The sequence below is a fragment of the Camelina sativa genome, chromosome 16, assembly GCF_000633955.1.
Source record: "Camelina sativa cultivar DH55 chromosome 16, Cs, whole genome shotgun sequence".
Taxonomy (NCBI): domain Eukaryota; kingdom Viridiplantae; phylum Streptophyta; class Magnoliopsida; order Brassicales; family Brassicaceae; genus Camelina; species Camelina sativa.
This window is the reverse complement of record NC_025700.1, coordinates 14,620,635-14,643,286: the sequence shown is the minus strand read 5'-3', so window position 1 is coordinate 14,643,286 and position 22,652 is coordinate 14,620,635. Positions and strand designations below refer to the sequence as shown.

The 22,652-nt window shown below is 36.7% G+C and overlaps 6 protein-coding genes across 11 annotated transcripts in view; 1 reads left to right on the top strand and 5 right to left on the bottom strand.

The window, feature by feature from the left end:
- LOC104750583 (probable pectate lyase 5) lies at nt 2,656–4,568 on the bottom strand. The gene is made up of 4 exons (XM_010472399.2): nt 4,378–4,568; nt 3,541–4,281; nt 3,304–3,442; nt 2,656–3,220 (listed from the first exon to the last, which is right to left on the bottom strand). The coding sequence occupies exons 1-4, from the start codon at nt 4,500–4,502 to the stop codon at nt 2,999–3,001; spliced, it is 1,227 nt and encodes a 408-aa protein (XP_010470701.1). The 5' UTR covers nt 4,503–4,568; the 3' UTR covers nt 2,656–2,998.
- Nucleotides 9,371–12,198, bottom strand: LOC104750581 (ultraviolet-B receptor UVR8-like). Of its 4 annotated transcripts, none has more exons than XM_010472396.2 (7): nt 11,995–12,198; nt 11,611–11,677; nt 11,230–11,492; nt 10,794–11,143; nt 10,311–10,712; nt 9,864–10,227; nt 9,371–9,797 (listed from the first exon to the last, which is right to left on the bottom strand). In XM_010472396.2, exons 3-7 carry the CDS (start codon nt 11,461–11,463, stop codon nt 9,549–9,551), a joined length of 1,599 nt encoding a protein of 532 aa, XP_010470698.1. In that variant the 5' UTR covers nt 11,464–11,492; nt 11,611–11,677; nt 11,995–12,198; the 3' UTR covers nt 9,371–9,548. The 4 variants fall into 4 exon arrangements, with proteins under 4 accessions (XP_010470698.1, XP_019092983.1, XP_010470699.1 ...); XM_019237438.1 differs by having other exon boundaries at nt 12,012–12,198; XM_010472397.2 differs by having other exon boundaries at nt 12,112–12,183.
- Nucleotides 13,800–14,612, top strand: LOC104750580 (photosystem II core complex proteins psbY, chloroplastic-like). Its single transcript, XM_010472393.2, has one exon. The coding sequence runs from the start codon at nt 13,921–13,923 to the stop codon at nt 14,488–14,490; it is 570 nt and encodes a 189-aa protein (XP_010470695.1). The 5' UTR covers nt 13,800–13,920; the 3' UTR covers nt 14,491–14,612.
- LOC104750579 (very-long-chain 3-oxoacyl-CoA reductase 1) lies at nt 16,443–18,551 on the bottom strand. Its single transcript, XM_010472392.2, has 3 exons — nt 17,725–18,551; nt 17,562–17,631; nt 16,443–16,877 (listed from the first exon to the last, which is right to left on the bottom strand). Exons 1-3 carry the CDS (start codon nt 18,354–18,356, stop codon nt 16,623–16,625), a joined length of 957 nt encoding a protein of 318 aa, XP_010470694.1. The 5' UTR covers nt 18,357–18,551; the 3' UTR covers nt 16,443–16,622.
- On the bottom strand, nt 19,052–20,108 carry LOC104750578 (probable LRR receptor-like serine/threonine-protein kinase At1g67720). The gene is made up of 3 exons (XM_010472391.2): nt 19,884–20,108; nt 19,670–19,803; nt 19,052–19,573 (listed from the first exon to the last, which is right to left on the bottom strand). Exons 2-3 carry the CDS (start codon nt 19,685–19,687, stop codon nt 19,247–19,249), a joined length of 345 nt encoding a protein of 114 aa, XP_010470693.1. The 5' UTR covers nt 19,688–19,803; nt 19,884–20,108; the 3' UTR covers nt 19,052–19,246.
- Nucleotides 21,010–22,652, bottom strand: part of LOC104750577 (very-long-chain 3-oxoacyl-CoA reductase 1) — a 2,754-nt gene continuing 1,111 nt past the window's right edge. Inside the window, exons 2-4 of one of the 3 annotated variants that reach the window (XM_010472390.2) lie at nt 22,306–22,585; nt 22,142–22,211; nt 21,010–21,444 (exon numbers count right to left, since the gene is read on the bottom strand). In XM_010472390.2, the coding sequence (XP_010470692.1) occupies nt 21,190–21,444; nt 22,142–22,211; nt 22,306–22,585 (605 nt within the window). In that variant the 3' untranslated portion in view covers nt 21,010–21,189. Of the gene's footprint in view, nt 21,445–22,141; nt 22,212–22,305; nt 22,640–22,652 lie in introns of all 3 variants that reach the window. The other 2 variants (XM_010472389.2, XM_010472388.2) reach the window with 2 other exon arrangements.

Below are 22,652 nucleotides of genomic sequence, written 5' to 3'. Positions count from 1 at the left end.
TATATATATATATATACTGCTCCATGGAATTCCATGGTCATACCAAAATGAGGGCACAACATTGGCATATTTATCAATTCGAATCTCCACTCTCACATATTTCTTATTTTTCATTGAATCTCGCCCAGATTGGCGAGGTATTAGGAATTCTCTTATATCGTGTCAACAAGATAATTTGCACAGCAATCTACCATAGCAAACAGAGCCATAAAATAAACATATCAACATAAGTCGTTACCATTGTTCGCCTTACGGATAGACAACCGTGGGAGTAAAGACCGCGAAGACTGTAATATTGAATTCGGTGGCCTTAGTTTCCATGATTTCTCCGTCGCCACTGCAACAAGCACAACCACACTAGATCGACACATATTCCTAATTTTTTGCATGATAGTAGGAATACGAAACCAAAGCGTTGTGGAATTGGACTGATTGATTTTGGTAGAGAGCAAAAGAATTGAGTTTGATGTCACGAACAGTAAACCCTTTTCCCCAATTTTAAAACTGCAATTTGTCCATAGAAGAGAGATCAAAAATAACATTAACATTAGCAAGAAGAGGGTAGAAGCGTCATTTCGCAAGTTTTAAATGCCTAAAAACAAAGACTATTTCGTGAATGCCTAATTCAGAGGGACAATGTGCTTTTGATGCCTAAATTTTAATTAACTCATACTTTTACCTATACTTCCTTGTTTTTCGGCTGTCATTTGTTTTTCATCTATATGCCATATCCTTCATTTATTACATGACCTGAATGCTCTACTTTAGATTATGTATAAAAAAAAGTTGAAAACTAGAGATAAGTTATGAACAAAAGAATTCCATATTAGTCTAGTACATTTTAGTTTCAGGATTGGTTTGGATATTATTAGTAGAGAGTAGAGACTAGAGAGTTTTTAAAAAAATTTGGCTTCCATTTAACAACAAAATTCAATATTTTCTCAGTTTAAATTTTTGTTTGGTGACAATAATAAGAATTTTCTCAAATATAAAAAGAAAAGAGATTTATAGTGAGAATTTAAAGTTTGATGGGTTAATATATTGCAAATGTGATATTGGGCCGTAGACACAAAGGCCCAGTTTCCATATAAGCTCTCTTAATCAATTTGATTACGAATCTGCATGTGCCATTTAGGTCCCAGTAAATAACACTCTGGCTTTTGATGAGTTTGGCCGGCCATTCATCATACTGAGAGAGCAAGATCAAAAGACCTGTATTAAGCGCATCGATGCTCAAAAGGCCAACATTGCCGCTGGTGAAGCTGTGGCTCGGATCCTCCGTTCCTCTTTTGGTCCAAAGGAATAGACAAAATCACAAAATGCTTCAAGGATGTACGAGCAAAATGCCTCCGATCCTCCCCATCTAAATAATGATGATGTCTTTCTCCAAACACACACCCATCATGTTCCATTGTTTGGCTTGTTTCCCTTTTTTGCAAATGTATTTTTGTAAGAACATTTCCACATATATTTTTCATTGTGGTTTAGGTGTGCTAGTTTTGAATTTTGTTGAGATTGCGGTTTTATTTCAGACATTCAAAGACTTGAAATGTATTGATTTAGGGAATGAGTTTCGATCGGTCCCTCATGTTCAAAGAGATGAGCAACATTAATGAGTAAGAAGAGAATAGGACTGTTGGAGGTTGAAGTTGAACATTAATGGTTAAGAATCATTTTGGTTTGTAATGTTTTGATTGATAGTAAAGATTTTGGTGGGTCGGGTAAACTTTTTTACATGCATGAAAGTCAAACAACGTTCTGTACCTTTTGTCTAGTGCCGACAATTGTCATGAATGCTTCATTAAGCTTTCTTTGTTTGTTTTGTTAAAACCAATTTGGTCATGTTTGGATCTTGACATTGTTGCTTGCAAATGAAATCATTGTTTTCCTTTAATACAACTTTTTGGTGATATGGATCAGTATCGGACGGGGATCCAAAACTAGCACGGTACTGATATAAATTAATTGAAATTGAGATATACTACTTCTGAAGTGAAACATGACTCTTGTTGGAACACGTAACATGAACGTGAAGGTTGTGTCCCATTCCTAATTCCAAAAAAACTGATACTATCCGCATGGTACCAGAACTTCCAAAATTATCTTAAAACCAACATATTAACAAAAAAAAAACACACACAGAAATGGGTAAATAGTTCTCCACCGACAAAGTTGCTGAGAAGATAACTCACTAGTTTATTTAGTAATATTAGTACCCTTAAAATGAGAGACAATTATAGGATTGCACTCAAAATGAAGTACTTAGTGCATTTGTCACATGATTTTAATTGTAAGAGAAAGCCACATTTATTGAACATTCTGAGTCACTTTGAAAAAAAACTGCAGCTCGTCGTTTGGATTTTTTTGGTTTCTCATCATTTATTGCAATAATTGTCCAACGGCCACGTCTTGGGAATGCAAGAGAGCAAGAAGAGCAAGATCCAGATCTGGTCCAGTTAGTGGGAGATTCTGGTTTAGTTTTGTCAGCCTCACGAAGCCAACACTTATTACAGATCTTGCAGACAAATTAAATGTCATCCCAAAAATTAGATATCCCCATGTTACACTGCAACCAATGTTACCCATGACAACATATTCCCTAATATGCCACAACATATTACTATTTATACATCGAAATAAGTTTTAACACAAAGATTTTTGATAATTTAAGATGTTGATTCAATTTGTTACAATATAAGAAAATCAACAATAATCGCTTACCAATTGTACATACATATCACCCACCACAAGATAAAACATTGGTCCCTACTCCAAAAAAGTTCAAAAGAAACCCATTGGTCCAAAGGGAATCCACACATAACTTTAGTGTACACATCAAATCCATCATCTTATAACTTTAACCCTCCCCATAATGAAAAAAAAAATAAAGGGTAATGAAAATTTGACATACCAGGGACACATGCATCCTCTTCTTTATGTTTTTTTTTTTTTAATTAATTAGATGGATTATATATAAGTTTGAAAACGATGCATCGGATTAACATCGAGATCCCTTTTTACAAAAGAGTGCACCAGCACTGCCCGTGACTGAAGCTACTACTGAGGACGGTCTAGCCGACAAACTCGAAGCCTTAGCATAGCTTGAAGAGGCTCTTCCACCCGAAGCCGTGAAAAAGGCACCGTTTAGGAACAAATCACCTTCTGACCTCCAATTCCATTTCTTCCATTTGCTTTGTGGGGCATCTTCGTACTTAGTCACCTATTATTTTTACCTTTTTTTTGGTCAGATTAAACTGAATATTCCCATTTGACTAAATAAAAAAAAAAAGCTTTCTTAATTACCTCTTTAAAGACATGATCGTTAGGAGCAAGAAACCTATTGCCTTGACTATTAATCGTTGGGGCTGCACTCCCACCAATTGCATACATTTGCCAATGTGTATAATCATTATTCACCACATGAAAATATCCATGTCTACATCTGCCAAAATCACACCGGCTTAGTTTTAAAACAATATCAAAAAAATTTAAAGGAACTTGTTTAGCAAATTACAAACTATTTTATTTAATTTAATTTACCTTGGCATTCTCTGAACAAGACCTTCACCAAAGTGATTGAAGGCAATGGTGACTTGCATGTTCTTGTCTCTCGTGTACGAATCACTGTGTCCCAAAAGCATAACTTTATTGTGGTGCGTCAAGTAGTTGTTAGAGATCGTAATGGCCGTTGATCCATGAATAGCGTCGATCAGACCGTCAGCGCAGTTCGACAACGAGCAGTGGTCTACCCACACGTGTGAGCCACCAAAAATCGAGACGGCGTCACCGTCGGAGGCCGTCCTCCACCCATAATGCGACGGAGAGTCTCTAACGTAAGCATTACCCTTTCGTTTACAGTCGTGGATGTTGATACCGTGGATGATGATGTTGGTCACGTACTGAACCGTGATGCACGCGCCACCAGCGATATGGACGTTAACTCCACGTCCGTCTATGGTCTTGAAAGAGTTCATTAAAAGCTCTTCTTTTAGCTTTATGACCATGTCACGAGCAAAGATGATCCAAAGCGGCTCGTCCTGGATCACGGCGTGTCTTAGTGTTCCGGGTTTAGGGTTGACCGCGTCTTTGTCGCTCGAATCCGTCACCACGTAGATTTTGCCGTCACGGCCGCCGATTGCGTGTTTGCCAAAACCAATAGCGCAATCGGCTAGCCGTTGTCTGTTTTTCTCCCATTTCGGGTCGCATCTCCAACAGTCGTCTATTGGATTTCCGGTCCCACATGAGAGCACGCCTAGATTCCTCCTAGACGCATTAATCTTCCTACAAAACATATATACACAACAACAATGTTTAAATGTCGTTATTTAATAATGTGGTACAAACTACTACTATAGGGGATTAAAGATTTTTACTCACTCGTTAACTTCTTGAACAACGAGGTCAGGGTGGGAGACGGGAGTGGAGGCAATGAAGGTCGGAGAAAGGACTAGGAGGAGACATGAGAAGAGGGAGAGAGACAAGTGAACAAGTGTCATTCTCATTCTTTGTCTCTCGAGAGGATTTTTTACTTATTGAATGTGTTTGTTTGTTTGGTGATGGAGGAAATGGTGTGAAAGGCTTTGGCTTCTTATAGGAAAATCTCATCATCCTCTTGATTTCTCGATATTTTTTTTTAAATAATGGAGGACCCACTCTTTTGAGATTCTTTAACAACAAAGACGAAAATGTTAATAAAATACCTACGTATATTTGAATAGGAGGAATATTAAAAATCATATTTAAGTTGGTTCATTATTATATTATTCTATGTAAGGGTTATAGTGAGCTTTCTTAAAATTTGTGTGTTATAATAGATTATCAAAAATCTTTAGTTAATTAACCAATATTATTTTAATTCACCGGCGTGCATTATTTCACCTATGTATATAACAAAAACTGATGTATCAGCATTACATAAAAAACATGGACTAGAAAAAGAATCGAAATTTCAACTTCGATTTTTTTCTTCCTGATATTTTTAGCACATATTTATACACATGTCAAGTGGATTATATAATGTGAAAACTTGAAGAATAATGTTTTGATAAAAAAAGTGAGTATTCTTAGTATGAGGAGCCTAGTGTATTACTAAAATAATAATGCTGAATTTGTTGCAATGTTTTGGCTAAAATCAAGGGACGTGATAGAGAATTTATATTCAAAATATGAATAAAAATGTTGAAATTGGTGACACAAACAAAGGTTCATTTTGTGTTCGGTTCATTATTTAGTTGAAGAGATTGGATACTAATACGCAAGTTACAAGAACATGTGTACGTATTTGATGTTTGATATTCTCGAACTACGTAACGTACCGGTGAGATACTCTTTTGACAAGTACGTACCTGATATTCTCGAACATGTGTACGTATTTGATGCTTTTCTTTGAAAAATTTAGCCTTTTGCGATCTCTGAGAAAAAACTCATACAACTAACTAGGAAGATACTCTTTTGACAAGATAATTAGGCCAGGAATTCGATTTTTTTTTGTGATACCTGATGAACTAGTTAACAGGATGATATCATTTCATAAGTATTATTTTCGTGGCCGGTTTATATATACCAGTGAATCTATGCAATTCTTAAAGATCTATTCATCTGTTTTAAGGTTCGTCATCCTAACCATCCCTAATAAATTGGATTCTTTGGAAAATCTGACATGTCATAAATCAACTCATTTAACTTTTACATTGGCATGGGTACTTCTTCCCCTGAAAGTTACCAAATAAATGAGGAAGTCCGCATATGCGTCATCATTAATTATCTCAATTTTTGTTTCTTCTTATAGGATTTATGAATTTTAATGATAATGGGTAATTTCATGATACATACTGATAAACATTCAACTGATAAACTACCACTATATAGGACGAAAATACAATTGTTGTTCAAAAAAAAAAAGGACGAAACTACAATATACTTATATATGGGTTAAATTAATGTACGTATGTTAACTGTGCAAAAGTAACATACTATATACCACTTTCCTTTTTGAGAACAACTATAAAACTTTTACAGAATTTTGAGTCCAATTGGTAGCCAAACGCATTGTCAAAGTGCTTATGAGTTTTTTTTTGGTAAGAGAGAGAAAGAATAAAAACTGCGGCTGGAGACAGTAAAAAGTCGCGGTATATATATACAGAAAACGTTTTGGTTAAAACATGCGGTTAAATATGATCATTTACTTACTATTTTAACTGTATGTTTCAACTTTCAACCATTGAGTCTATCAAACGTTTGTTTCTACATATTCGCACTTCGGATTGGTGTCAAGTAAGTGATTTGCGTTCGACTACGTTCCTAATTAACCGCCTCTAAATGTGATTATATTCAACGATTTACAAGCAAACTCCACAGACATTGCGACGTATGCATGCATATGTACGTATCTATAACTTTTAGGATGACTACTTTTTGCTACATGATGAAACAAAGAAACTTACCTTGGTACGTGTATATTGTCTTTAATACATGTCCTCTTAGCTACTGATCACGTGTCTACCATCTTTCGAGTCTCTCTATATTCGAACCATCTTTGTGTTAAATTTATGACATATAGGTTTCAGAAATATTAAAAATAAAATCACAATGGTTTACATTTGTCGGTCTATTTAAAATCTTTAATTATGTTTTTTTCTCTCTGAAGTTTCCCTTTCTAAATCGACAATACATTGAATGATTAAGAGTTAATTAGGACACTGGATTAATTGGCCCCACCCATTTTCCCCACCAATTATTGTTGACTCACGAAATTAACACTATTCATAAATTGATTAGTTTCTGACAAAAGTACTACATCGTAGGACACAGTCGGAACCGGTTTTAGATCCAATAATCGGAAACCGATTATGGTTTTGGTCAAAAGCATATAAAAAAGGGGCACGTTCGTCCATGTGAGCCTGGTCTGGCCACACCCCTGCATTCATAGCTCTCATCACATCTCGCGCGGTCGCGCCACCAGTTTCTAGAACCCGTTTCTATTTTTTTGCTCTAATTTGTAAACATAAGCATAATCACATAATTAGACAGTGAAAAGAAACACAACTTGGTACGTACTCACCAAATCGACACATACTTATTTACTAAATTAGTAAGCCTTACAAGTTCTAACCAACGGTTTTATGCAACACTAAACACACACAATTAGCTTGCTACCATAATTTATAGTTCTCAATTCAATTCCTAAAGCTAACAGTCGACCTTGAGACACACGAAATAGTGCAACACTTGCCACATCTCTCATTACTCGTAAAGCCTTCGCCACCCTTAATAGATAAGCTTTCACATGTAGATATTTTTATAATCCATCATATTAATAAATCAACGATTTAGAGACAATCGTGAACCTACTTATAATCCATTGTAGATATTTTTCACATGTTTCTTTCTAAAACCTTACGATTTTGGAAAATGTCATATATAAATTTTGTTATTTTCTATAGTTTATGCATCCGCATTTCTGAATGTATATATCATCATTCGTTTTGGCTTTAAGTTAGACCATAAACTAAATTTCTAGACCGTTGTTCCATATTTTATTACCAAGATACACAAAGACCAAAATTAAAGTCTAAAAGAATACAATTGCCTAAATCAATGGATCTACCGATTTTGCAAGTACCCTAGCTTAAGATAGACGTTTAATGTTTCTATTAAATATTGCAATAGATTGGCCATTTTAAGTAGTCTAAGAATCGAATTCGGTTAATTCTTTAATCAAATTTTAATTAAGCACATAAAATTCCAAGGACGATTAGTATACGTCCTTGTACGTACGCAAAACTCGATGGCTTGGACACAAGAGGGCAAAACAACTATTTAACTACATGAAAACGCATTCTAATTATTGAGAAATACAAATGATTAGACCAATATTCTGATACTGAATAATAGAATGTTAACTCTGTTCATACATTAGTCGTAGACTCGTAGTAACGAAACTATATATATATATATATATATATATATATATAAAACACACAAAAACATTTATTATATAGTATGAACATTATTTAGGTATAGATAAGTGCCCTGAAAATATGGTGACATTAAAAAAAAGGGAGTCACATGGCGTTTTCTGAAGCCATGTGCTGATCATGATAGCATTTATATAATCATCCTATCGCTATTTGAAATATCTTACCATGCATTATTTTTTTTTCCCCACTCGAACTATTGTAGTAGTATTTTGGTATATATACTATAATATTAGTGTTGACAAATGATATAAAAAATTAAAACTTGTAACAGCATTTATAAAAGCAGCTATTTGGGTTCTTGTGAGTGTCTATTGAGTAATGACGAGTGACTAGTTAAACTGTTGTTGTTGCCCACTTTGTTCGGTTATCAAAAGTCAACATTTTAATTAGTTCTTCTTATCACTATATTTGATTATCTACTTGATAATGATTATGTATGTAATTAATGTGTCCCAAAATCTCGGCGACCCATTTTAACTTTTTTTTACACTCCACAAAACTTTCTCTGGAGATGAACTTTTTCATGAACCTTGCTTATTCTACACACATCACGGGATTGGTTATTTGAAATGACACTTAGGTTCCCGTGAGAGTTTATAACGTAAATCATGAAATTAAAGGAAAGAAAGATTCATATTCTCTAGGTTTCAGAATGTCATTTCAGTTTGTAATGCCAAAAGTTGATTTCATATTTGATCAATTGAAAGCTCGACAAATTAAAGCAGCAAGGGAAATTTTGATTTTAATATATATGTACTTAAAGAAAATGTCAAACTCTCCAATGATTGGATCATGTGATAGAGTATGACATCAATACAAAATTATAATCACCCACTCTAATGATTAATCTCTGTAATGGTAAATTAAGTAATGATATCTAAATTTATCAGATATAAACTTTTTAACTTTTCCAATGAGTTTTCATAATTGTATAGATATGTGTGATGATTATGCATATTGAAAACATTCTATATGTTACTGTAATGGTTAATATTGTTTCTTTATCTAAAGAATATATTTGTAAAATCTATATCTTTCAAATTATAGTTGCGTATAGTCAGTCACACTTTCGAAAACAATCTATATGTTGGATATTTTCGATTGGTTTTAGAAACCTTCCCACACAGGACCTCAGGCCAGATTTCTTCTCATGTGCAAGTTTATGAGATAGGTTCATCTATGATTTCATACAAAATTTCACTTGATAATTTGCATTCATTCATCCATTTGTTTTCAATACCTTGTTTAATGTTAATGGGTAAAGTGCTATAGCTTGTGTTGTGAACATCACGTACCAACCAGTTCTAGTGGTGTCCTGTCACCTGTGTAATACACCCCTGGCTCAATAATCAGCTACAAATTATAAAAACGCTAAAATTGTGAAGCAGAAATTTCAAAAAGAAATATTAAACTGTTGTTCCTTGTACGATTCAATCTAACAAAAGAAACCATAACCATCTTAACTGTTGCTATGTACAACCACTTCTTTAAACATTAGTCAAGATCAATTCGAAAAAAACCTAAATTAAGAAGATGCTTTTTTTTTTTCCTTCCTTCTTTCCCAAATCTCTAAGAAAGATCAATACCAGCAACTTTGGCTGGTTCCTCTCTTTCCTTTAAATTATCACCGAGCTCCACCCCAAGCTGCCCTCTATCACCAGTCCCGAACGCATAGAGTGTCCCGGACTCGGTCATTACCAATGTATGACCATTCCAATTCCCCCCGTTTGTCAAACTCACATGAACCATACGCTCTTTTGTCTCCTTCAACGACAAAACCAGCTTCGGGGCCAGAGTATCCTCATCCACATCGTCCTGCTAAATCCATATTATCAAAGACCATTTCCTCGGAAACCAAGGAAACAAGAATCCACAGACTATTACCTGTCCAAGATTGGCTGCTACTCCACTCCCAAATGAGTAAACTTGACCATCATCAGATGCAACAAAGGTTGCGTATGTTCCAGTAGCGACGTGCACAACTTTAACATCTTTCAATCCATCTACAACCCTAGGAGCCATTTGTAACTCTTCGGTTCCATGACCCAAGCAGCCATGTCGTCCCCAACCCCACGTGCAGACTCGCCCATCTCTCCCAACTACAGCAGCATGCCATGCACCTGCTGAGACCATAACCGGTTCAATGTTTAAAAAACCAAACTGCTCAATCAGACGAGGCTGTGTTTCACAGTCGTCACAACCATGCCCAAGCTTGCCACCCAAACCGCATCCAACTGAGTACACCGACCTAAATAGAAGCAAGAAAATGGCAGTGGTAAGCACATATAGTTAAACTCGGTTAAGAACAATGGAAACGTTTCAAAGACTCACATGCCGGTGGGTTGAAATGCCAAAGCAAGGAGATAGCAAAAGCCAGCAGCAATTTGCACTACCGGGATGTTCTCCAAGGCACCCAACAGAGGTTGAGGCAACGAACAGCTATGGTCAGTATCGTGACCGAGTCTTTCATCGCTTCCCCATGATAATGTATAGACTCTGCCTTCTCTCGACAGAACCGCCGTGAAGTAGTTTCCTATCGCAGCTTGTACCACAAAGATGTCCGTCAAGGACTTGACCCGCTGAGGAGTTGTGATCAGCTTAGTTTCTTGGACTTCTGACTTAGGTTTGCTAAAACAATCTTTTCCAAAGGCATAAACTTCACCAGCATCACTGATTAATATTGTTCTATCAGTGCCAACAGCTGCCTGAACGATCCGGATCCCGTCAAGTGATCTGCAACACGCAATGTACCTCCAATGAGCTCAACCTTTTTGACTATTTAGACCAAACTGAATCATCAGAGAATTGAGTAACCTGATAGGTCGAGGCTGCCAAGAGTCTTGAGTGGTTCCCAGACCAAGTTGTCCTGAACCATTAAATCCAAAGGAGTAGACAACACCCTTTGATGTCACGGCAATGCTATGACCAGGACCTGCAAGTGCTTGTGACTTCTCCCGCCTGCAACCAAATTCACCAGCTATCAAGAAGTTTAAAACCAGCTTCCACGAGCCTCCGCATTTCCTTTTCATTTCTTGGCGTTCTTCCTCTCCCATACATTTAAATATCACCCTCTTTTGGCAAATGTCGAGAGCTGCAAGCTCTGAGATAGAAAGGTCAAAGTCAGGGGAGAAGTTTGCCGGCTTCCTGAAGAAGGAGCATGTTGCCTGAGGATAACATCAATCAGATAGCATCAACACACAAGAAACACAGAATCAAAACCATGTAAGAAAGATTAGAATTTATCACTCGCCTCGAGTTTGGCAAGGTCCCGAGGACCCAAATCACATGTTGTCAGAACATGAAGGACAATGGAAGGACAAGAAGCCAAGAAGAATTCTCCAGGAACAGAACTCCCAAGGCAGTGACGTTTTAGACGCAGAAACGAAGGAAATGGCAATTCCATCGCAGTGATGGGATTCTCTGGAATGATGCTATGGACTTGTAACGTAGCAGGGCTACTACCACTTGATGTTGTAGTATCCATTTCAGAGCCCAAACTGTTTATATCACTCACTAAAAAACACCAAAACCATCATTAAACTAATACATTGTTCACTCCTACAATCCTAAAAGCCAAAATCTTTAGGCATATTTACATACATACACATATTGTAGTAATAAAAAGAGCTACCTTTGAAATGCTAAGTGGTGATGATGATGATTGAAGACGACGTTTAAATTTTGCCAGAGACAAAATGCTGTTCATGTTTTAGCCAATAAGATCACAAAAAACAGATCATCAAGATCAAAACTTTTTGTAAGTCCAGTAAAATAAAACAACGAGACCATTAGATTTACACACAAGACAAACCCAGATCAGAACAGAACCATCAACAACAACACCAAAGAGAGAACATCATTTGCTAAGAATATAAAGCGATCACAACAATATCAAAAGATGTCTCTTCCAAGGAGATCGTGATCATCGATCGTGGATCATCAACAGATACAAAAGCTTTAAAGCAGAACAAGGATCAAAAAGACACATAATTTTTCACCAAATATGATAAATTACCAGACTTTGAGACTCACAAGTTGGACCAAAAGAGAGAGAACAATAAAAAGAAGTTTTTTTTTTGTTTTGTTTTTTTGGGGTTTGCGATGGAATTCACAGGGAAGAAAAGGAACGGACTTTAATCATATTTTTTTTTATTCTTCTTCGTCTTCTTTTTCCTCTCCGTGAATTTATATAAAGGAAGTTTTTTCATTGAAGAAATGATTTGATGAGTTAAAAGCTTTCATTCAATCTATACGTTTCCCACAAAAGCCAAATAGGTGTCTTCTGCGTAATCCAAACATGGAAATAAGTCCACTTGTAAACAAGCCCAACAAGACCATACTACTTCATTTATTACTTAAAATGAACCAAATCATTTCACAAGATTTTTTTGCTTTTAATAAAAAAGACAACATAATTTGTAATAAAAGAGTAAAAGCTTTGTCCAAAAAAAAAAGATTAAATAAATAAAAGAAAACAGCATAATTGATAAAATAGTTACGTCACTTAATTTATTTTAACAACACAAAACTCGATTCACATATTTCGACCATATGAGAATCAATATAAGAATCAATTTGAGCTAAATTGTATCTTTTTAAACGTTGTTTATGAATCTATGATATACAAACTTGAGTCTCCTATATATTTGTGTAATAAACAATACATATCTATGTATTTCTTATCTGAATCATGTGACTTTTGCTATAAAAAATGTGAAATGTATAGTAAAAATTTTGATTTTTTTTTTCAATTGAAATAGAACAATTTAGTTTAAATTGATTCATTGTAATATATCTATGATTAAAATGTGATGAAGATTAACAAACACTTTTCAATGCCTATTAGCCATAAACCAAGGATATCATATATAATCGAATAGAAATACTTATCAATGGTGATGACTTTTTCTAAAAAACCTTAAATATCAAATGAATAGGTGAGACGGTTATAATGAAATATATAAAGCAACAAATTAGGTTTTTTAAATATAAAACGACCTCGTTTTAAATCATTGCAATGTATTCAAATAATGTACTTCCTAATCATACAACTCAATTTTACTGAATTATAATTTATAATGTTTAGAAGTCACACAGTAGGCTCCAAAACGACTTCATTTCATTTGTTTTCATTAAACTTCTAAACATTGCAATCTGTCCAAATCTATTGTATAACAATGTATGTCAAAGAAAATTGTAGGTTTGACAAAAGAAAATAACAAAATGGTAGGTTTTTTTTTTGGTAACAATGATTTTTTCTACAAGAAATTACAATGAACATGTATTAACCTCTTAAGTTTTTTTTTCGTTTTTTTTTTTTGATTTTTTTCTGTTTTTATATTATTAACCTCTTAAGTTTGTGAAGGAGTTTATTTAAATTGAATATTGCAATATAAGTCAATTGTTAATGATGACATAAATAAAATTACGAAGCGAAGTGATAAGAAAAAGAGAGTAAGGTATAGATTCTGTGGCTCATATCTCACCAAAATCTTCCAACTCTCGTCTCATTGGATAAGAGAAGTATCGAGAAGCTTTCATTTCCACTGGTCATCCTCTCTCCTTCTATAATCCCAAAAACCATCTTACAAACTCCTCAAACCTCTCTCTCATCTCATCTTCAAGCCTCTCCGATCATCAAGAGCATAACCAAGACAATGGCAGCAACTATGGCGACATCAGCCACGTGCATGTCCCTAAACCCATCTCCTCCTAAACTCCAAAACCAAACCAAACCCAAACCATTCATCTCCATCCCAAACCCAACAAAACCCAACGTATCTCTAGCCGTCACAAGCACCGCNCCACTGGTCATCCTCTCTCCTTCTATAATCCCAAAAACCATCTTACAAACTCCTCAAACCTCTCATCTCATCTCACCTCACCTCACCTCACCTCACCTCCAAAGCCTCTCCGATCATCAGAGCAGAGCCAAGACACAATGGCAGCAACTATGGCGACATCAGCCACGTGCATGTCCCTAAACCCATCTCCTCCTAAACTCCAAAACCAAACCAAACCCAAACCATTCATCTCCATCCCAAACCCAACAAAACCCAACGTATCTCTAGCCGTCACAAGCACCGCCCTAGCCGGAGCCGTCTTCTCATCCCTCAGCTACTCCGAGCCAGCCTTAGCCATCCAGCAGATCGCCCAGCTCGCTGCGGCTGACGCTGCTAGCGACAACCGTGGCATAGCTCTTCTCCTTCCCATCGTCCCAGCCATTGCATGGGTCCTCTACAACATCCTCCAGCCAGCTCTTAACCAGATCAACAAAATGCGTGAGAGCAGAGGTATCGCCGTTGGTCTAGGTATCGGTGGTGGTCTTGCAGCGTCAGGGCTTTTGACTCCACCTCCAGAGGCATACGCGGCGGCTGAAGCTGCTACGGCTGGTTCAGACAGCAGAGGACAGTTGATATTGATTGTGGTGACACCAGCACTGCTTTGGGTTCTTTACAACATATTGCAGCCAGCTTTGAACCAACTCAACAAGATGAGGTCTGGGGACTAAATCTTATATATATAAATATTATTATCAATCATCTTTGGGATTCAAATGTAAAATTAAATCCTTTGTTGGGTTTCATGGACAGTTTTATGTTTAAATTTTGGACTAATATCGTTTCTTTAATCGCCTAAGTATTATACTCAATTTTTAACTGTAACTAGGTTGCATTTATCCTAACACAAACTTTATATAATTAATCTATATTAGAATCTGAATACAAGTTTCAAGATACAATACCGAGAGAGGAGAGTGTTTGTTTTGCTAAACTCTCAGCAATGGAGTCACCACACAAATGTGACTGCTCCATATATAGTTAAGCTTGATTATTGCTTGATGATTTCTTAAAACGGCGATTCTTCTAGTGCCATAGGAGACTTGGAATTGGTATGAAATGATGATACATATTTTTTCTGTTCATTTCTGTTGTCCTATGACCATCCTATTCCAGCTTTTTGATCCAAAGAGGCATCAATAAAGAGTTGGCCGTAGTTTTGAGGGTTGCGTCTCTTGTCAAACTTCTTGTATTGCATTTCATTACTCATGTCATGTATGCTTCCTGTTGGAACTCATTTCGCAGTCCCACACTTCCTTCCATTGTTTAGATTTGACTTATTAGTTTTTAATAACATGAGGGATGTGCCATCTTTTGAGAGTTTATATCACGCTTTAACCTAAACCTTAGAGAGACTTCGTCCAAGCTCATTTCCTTGATGTCTCCGAAGCATTTCACTCGGCTCTCAAAATCAGTATTTTCTTCTTCCTTGATTCTCATAAATCCCACATAGGTCACATATTTCCCTTAGCTCAACCTAATACTTCTTTCCACAGTTCACTGGACAATTTTTTTTTTTGCAGTGATAATAATGCGGGCATGGGACTAGTATAAAAATCAGAATTAGATAACCTGACCTTTATGTACCGGTAAACGTTTTGATAGCTTTTACTGGCTCTAAAGGTACGATAAACTTTTTCGAAGACAGTTACAACTCGGATAACTAATTAATCAAAGACGGGTCATGGAGATTAATGTCCAGCAGGACCAGCACTAATATTAATGCATTGATGGAGTATGTAACAAACTAATTTGTGCAATACCAATGGCCACATGGGTTGGTTGCCTAAGGATCACTGTAATACGTTACTGATACCTGTCAACGTGACATAACGTCTGTTTTGTTTTGGGTTAAAGATTACCAATGTTACCGCTGACCCTGAAGAGACGCATACCAAAAGCAAAACTTATTAAAATGATCTCAAAACTTATTCAATTTATTGCTTAAATCATCAATAAATAAACAGAGGATATACAAAGATTCAGGAACATAAGCTTTCAAGAAACCAACAACTTGAGAGGAATATAGAAACTTCTGAAGTAATCAGAGTTTCATTCTTTTTTCATGGAGTACTCTATTTGGAGCCCCTTCTTCCGGATCTGGAGGGATGACATGTCGCTCCTCTGCTCACTTATTCCTGAGTTCACTTATTCCGGATCTGGAGGGATCAGAGTTTCGTTTTGATAGCTTATATTGTCAAGAGGAATGATATTTCGGGAAGTGATTGTCGGAATTGTGCGAGTGAGGACAAAACACAGGAAAAAATCATGTAGTGATTTGTAAAAACGGTAAACAAGTTTTTCAAATCTCCCGGACATAGCAAACCGACTATCATATATGAATGGTACCACATGCCGGAAGTGGATGTGGGATCACTAAGAGAAGTGGACCAATTAATTGGAAGTAGATATAGAGCCCACTTAGAGGTGGCTGTACATTGCTAGTCATCTGACTCACCTCTACTTAATAGTTGACTAACAATGTGTTTGAGTGAATGTAGGAATATGGGTAAAGTTTTGGAGAATAGAAAGATGAGCTTGGGGAGCTTGATAAGGGTATAATTCGATCAAAGAGACTAGAGAGAACGTCAGGTTAGTTTTATTTGATGTGAAAAAACACATTAAAAAAAATAAAACTTGCGAATCAAAACTGATCTTTTTTTTTGTGTGCACGGTAGGGTTTTTAATCTTAAAATAAGGAAACTAAAGCGTACAAGTCTTACAAAGATTCAGAAACAGAAGCTCGCAAGAAACCAACAACTTCAGAGGAAGATATTTTTGCAGTACCTTAAACCTCAAAGTTTCATTCTTTTTTCATGGAGTCTTTTTGGAGCCCCTTCTTCCGGATCTGGAGGCACCTCTTAATGTTAAACGATTCAAAAACGCTTTCGGGCAATGCAGAGACAACTGCACCCATGAGAGCGTGAGGCCAGTATGGCGTGCATTGTGCTTCATAGCCTACAAAACGCAGTGCTGCCTTTGCGTAACCCTCTGGTGATGCAACTAAGAAGGATGCTCTTCTTATTTTTGTCATCTTTGTCGCAACATACAAGGGAACCTATGAAAAGACTCACCCAATTAGCCATATAAATCAAAGGTATCAAAAGTTATTGAGCAGTGGACCCATTATGTTGTTTTGGTGATGCACAACTCCACACTCAGTTTTAACATACATTGAAAGTGACACAGTGAGCGAATATAATCTTTGACATAGGTATTATACAGTACATCTGAAAAATGGTTTCAATCATCTAAGGTCACAACACTTTTGACATTCTTTCAAATAAACGGCCTATATAAACAATCAGAAACGAGACCTCACATCATAGAAGTATTCATCAAAGAGACATGTAATGCAATAGTTCCACCTTTGCAAAAAAAAAACTAGTAAAACTAACAACAATCATCAACCTTCTAAGTCCACTAATGACAGTAAGGCACTAAATAAACAGAAACAGAGTCAGGAAACCATGACAGAATCACATCTTCTAAGGATTCAAGAATTAACGTTTACATATATCTCCTATCTAGATTATCAGACAAAACTTATGCCACTACTTCAAATGAGGCAAACGAATAACTTTGATAAGCCAAGAACTAGTATCCTACAAAGATAAGATTGGTTTTACTCATATCTTAATCCTACTTAAGATCACACTTAAATAGTAATTAACAATTTCCTAAAAAAATCTCAAGCAAAATCATGTTCCAAGGAAAAACAAAATGATTCAGAAAAGTTCACCTGGCATTGAACATCAATCCCACTCTTCTTGTACTCAACATGGAGACACTTTGTGAATTGATCCACGTACCTGAAAGAACAAACAAACAATATCACTACTTTAAACCACTCAAGGCATCAGCTCAAAACAAACAACACAGCACAACACAAAAAGACTCCTTACGTTTTAGCGCCAGCATAAACAGAGTAGAAAGGGTACGAAGGAATAAGAGCAGCAGCACCAGAACCCATATTGATAATAGCACCTTTCTTCCTGGCTAGCATATTAGGCAACACAGCCTGAGTAACTTTAGTAGTTCCTTCGACATTGATCTTGATCAAGTTATTAAGCAACTCATCATCAACCTCATGAAAGTACTTAGCATAAGGATACGACATCCCAGCGTTGTTAATCAAAATCCCAACATCTAAACCCTCAATGGTCTCCTTGATCCGTTTCACACCTTCATCAATATCTCCAGAGAAATCCATCACCACGGTCAAGATCTGAGTCTTACCATACTTGGATCTGATCGTTTCAGAGACGTCTTCGAGCTTCTCGGGGTTACGAGCGACGAGTATGAGGTTAAAACCTTTCTGGGCTAACTGAAAGGCGAAAGCTTTACCGATTCCATCGGTTGGTCCGGTGATGAGAACCCATGAACCGTACCGGCGTAGATTCTTGCCTGGTCTGAGGAAGTAGATGTAGAAAGATCTGAGGAGGGTGAAGATGAATTTGAAAATGGAGATTGACCCGAGAGCGAAGAGGACGAGGTACCAAGTGGGTTGGGATTTGAAGTAAGTGCAGATCTCCATGAGGACGAAAGGTTGAGAATTTTGGTAAGGAGATGAGGAAAACTAGGGTTTTTAAGGAGAGAGAGGAAAGATGGGAATTGAATTTGGGCGGTAGGGACGAAGGTGGGTAGAAGTAGATGAGCTGAAAACCACCGGAATTAACTACTCCTCTCTGTTTCTTCTCTCTCTCTCCTCTGTCTCTCTCTCTCTCTCTCTCTCTCTCTCTTACCATTATTTTTTATTCCTAAATTTTTTGGTTTCATGTGAGTATGGAAGTTGGCACCTTTGATGTTGATAGAATTACATTTGCATACCATAAATGATAAATCTAAGCTCACATGATGATGAGCTGCAGTACAACACAAGGTTTCAAATAGTAAAAAAAAACTAGAACGCAGTAAGGTATATGAATTTTTGTGACAAATGGTTGATGAGGAATGATGTATGTTGTACCATTTGTTTTATTATACCTGACAGGCTGAACAAAACATACAATGAAATTTTTTGAAAATTTGTCAATCTTCATCTGCATAGGAGACAGATGGCAAAGCATCTTTACCTTATGATATTACTTAACTCTGTTCTACGTTATACGTACATGTTATGTAGCACTTGTTACGGAAATCATTTTAAAATTTTCGGAAACTTATGGAAGTATCAAGTTTTAATAATCCGGAGAGTTTATATTTGATCAATTCTATTACGGCTTTGTGCTATCTAATGAATCATCAATCTTTTTTCTTTTTGGTCAACTAACATCATCTACAGTGTAATGTCAGAAGTGTGTAGAAAGTACACTGCATTACATACAGACAAAACTAATACGTATATGATGTATTCATTTATGTGACGAACTGACGATGGTAGAAGTCCAAAGTGTATAAACATGAGCGTTGGAGCTTCAAGAGGACTCACCTAGCAGCTGGAGCTAGGCTATTTCTTGAGATGTCAGGGCTCTCTATCTCGAGGAAGCTAGTCAGCAAGGTCTTACGAGATGATTGCGCCTTTGAGCTGCTTGAACTCGATGACTTTAACCCATTCTCGTTTCCTCTCTCGATCCTGACAGCGTCTTGTATCGCCACTATCACTTCCTGCATCCTAGGCCTGCTATGTCCACGTTTCTCAACGCATTGGTTTGCGACCTCAGCAACTCTCCAAATTGACTCAATTTTCACATTGCCTGCTATACATGGATCTATGATCCCACATACGTCTCCTTTACGGATCAGTGATCTTGCCTGTTGGTGAACAAGAAAAGCAAAGAGAGGGGGATCAGTACTTTAACTGTGAAGGGTGAATAGTTTTGAATGGACAGAAGAAGTAGAGGTGCTTACCCAGTGGACAATATTCATTTCAGGACCAAAATCTTCCACTGAGACTGGTTTTCTTTCCAGAGAGTAATTCAAAGAGAACAACGCCAAAACTGTAGACGTCGCTCTTCTCAGTCAGCTGCTGACTAGCATAATACCTGTCAAAAAAATGCAGTATCAGTCAAAGATCATTAAAGGGAAGACTTTATTCTTTGTGAGTTTGTGTTGTTGGCCTTACTCTGGATCAAGGTACCCAACGGTCCCTTTTGCGACACTGGATACGTGAGTCAAGTCTTCCTCTGTCTGTCTCGAGAGTCCAAAGTCAGACACTTTAGCTCTCATGTTAATGTCCAGGAGAATATTGCTTGATTTCACATCCCTGTGAATGATACTAGGATTGCAGCCAGTATGCAAGTATTCAAGACCTGTAATAATCTGAAGTTTCGTCTGTCCAATGGATTTATATTATAACCACACTANGTAACAAACTAATTTGTGCAATACCAATGGCCACATGGGTTGGTTGCCTAAGGATCACTGTAATACGTTACTGATACCTGTCAACGTGACATAACGTCTGTTTTGTTTTGGGTTAAAGATTACCAATGTTACCGCTGACCCTGAAGAGACGCATACCAAAAGCAAAACTTATTAAAATGATCTCAAAACTTATTCAATTTATTGCTTAAATCATCAATAAATAAACAGAGGATATACAAAGATTCAGGAACATAAGCTTTCAAGAAACCAACAACTTGAGAGGAATATAGAAACTTCTGAAGTAATCAGAGTTTCATTCTTTTTTCATGGAGTACTCTATTTGGAGCCCCTTCTTCCGGATCTGGAGGGATGACATGTCGCTCCTCTGCTCACTTATTCCTGAGTTCACTTATTCCGGATCTGGAGGGATCAGAGTTTCGTTTTGATAGCTTATATTGTCAAGAGGAATGATATTTCGGGAAGTGATTGTCGGAATTGTGCGAGTGAGGACAAAACACAGGAAAAAATCATGTAGTGATTTGTAAAAACGGTAAACAAGTTTTTCAAATCTCCCGGACATAGCAAACCGACTATCATATATGAATGGTACCACATGCCGGAAGTGGATGTGGGATCACTAAGAGAAGTGGACCAATTAATTGGAAGTAGATATAGAGCCCACTTAGAGGTGGCTGTACATTGCTAGTCATCTGACTCACCTCTACTTAATAGTTGACTAACAATGTGTTTGAGTGAATGTAGGAATATGGGTAAAGTTTTGGAGAATAGAAAGATGAGCTTGGGGAGCTTGATAAGGGTATAATTCGATCAAAGAGACTAGAGAGAACGTCAGGTTAGTTTTATTTGATGTGAAAAAACACATTAAAAAAAATAAAACTTGCGAATCAAAACTGATCTTTTTTTTTGTGTGCACGGTAGGGTTTTTAATCTTAAAATAAGGAAACTAAAGCGTACAAGTCTTACAAAGATTCAGAAACAGAAGCTCGCAAGAAACCAACAACTTCAGAGGAAGATATTTTTGCAGTACCTTAAACCTCAAAGTTTCATTCTTTTTTCATGGAGTCTTTTTGGAGCCCCTTCTTCCGGATCTGGAGGCACCTCTTAATGTTAAACGATTCAAAAACGCTTTCGGGCAATGCAGAGACAACTGCACCCATGAGAGCGTGAGGCCAGTATGGCGTGCATTGTGCTTCATAGCCTACAAAACGCAGTGCTGCCTTTGCGTAACCCTCTGGTGATGCAACTAAGAAGGATGCTCTTCTTATTTTTGTCATCTTTGTCGCAACATACAAGGGAACCTATGAAAACACTCACCCAATTAGCCATATAAATCAAAGGTATCATAAGTTATTGAGCAGTGGACCCATTATGTTGTTTTGGTGATGTACAACTCCACACTCAGTTTTAACATACATGGAAAGTGACACAGTGAGCGAATATAATCTTTGACATAGGTATTATACAGTACATCTGAAAAATGGTTTCAATCATCTAAGGTCACAACACTTTCTGACATTCTTTCACATAAACGGCCTATATAAACAATCAGAAACGAGACCTCACATCATAGAAGTATTCATCAAAGAGACATGTAATGCAATAGTTCCTCCTTTGCAAAAAAAAAAACTAGTAAAACTAACAACAATCATCAACCTTCTAAGTCCACTAATGACACTAAGGCACTAAATAAACAGAAACAGAGTCAGGAAACCATGACAGAATCACATCTTCTAAGGATTCAAGAATTAACGTTTACATATATCTCCTATCTAGATTATCAAACAAAACTTATGCCACTACTTCAAATGAGGCAAACGAATAACTTTGATAAGCCAAGAACTAGTATCCTACAAAGATAAGATTGGTTTTACTCATATCTTAATCCTACTTCTGTTCTTACAAAGATCACACTTAAAAAGTAATTAACAATTTCCTAAAAAAATCTCAAGCAAAATCATGTTCCAAGGAAAAACAAAATGATTCAGAAAAGTTCACCTGGCATTGAACATCAATCCCACTCTTCTTGTACTCAACATGGAGACACTTTGTGAATTGATCCACGTACCTGAAAGAACAAACAAACAATATCACTACTTTAAACCACTCAAGGCATCAGCTCAAAACAAACAACACAGCACAACACAAAGAAGACTCCTTACGTTTTAGCGCCAGCATAAACAGAGTAGAAAGGGTACGAAGGAATAAGAGCAGCAGCACCAGAACCCATATTGATAATAGCACCTTTCTTCCTGGCTAGCATATTAGGCAACACAGCCTGAGTAACTTTAGTAGTTCCTTCGACATTGATCTTGATCAAGTTATTAAGCAACTCATCATCAACCTCATGAAAGTACTTAGCATAAGGATACGACATCCCAGCGTTGTTAATCAAAATCCCAACTTCTAAACCCTCAATGGTCTCCTTGATCCGTTTCACACCTTCATCAATATCTCCAGAGAAATCCATCACCACGGTCAAGATCTGAGTCTTACCATACTTGGATCT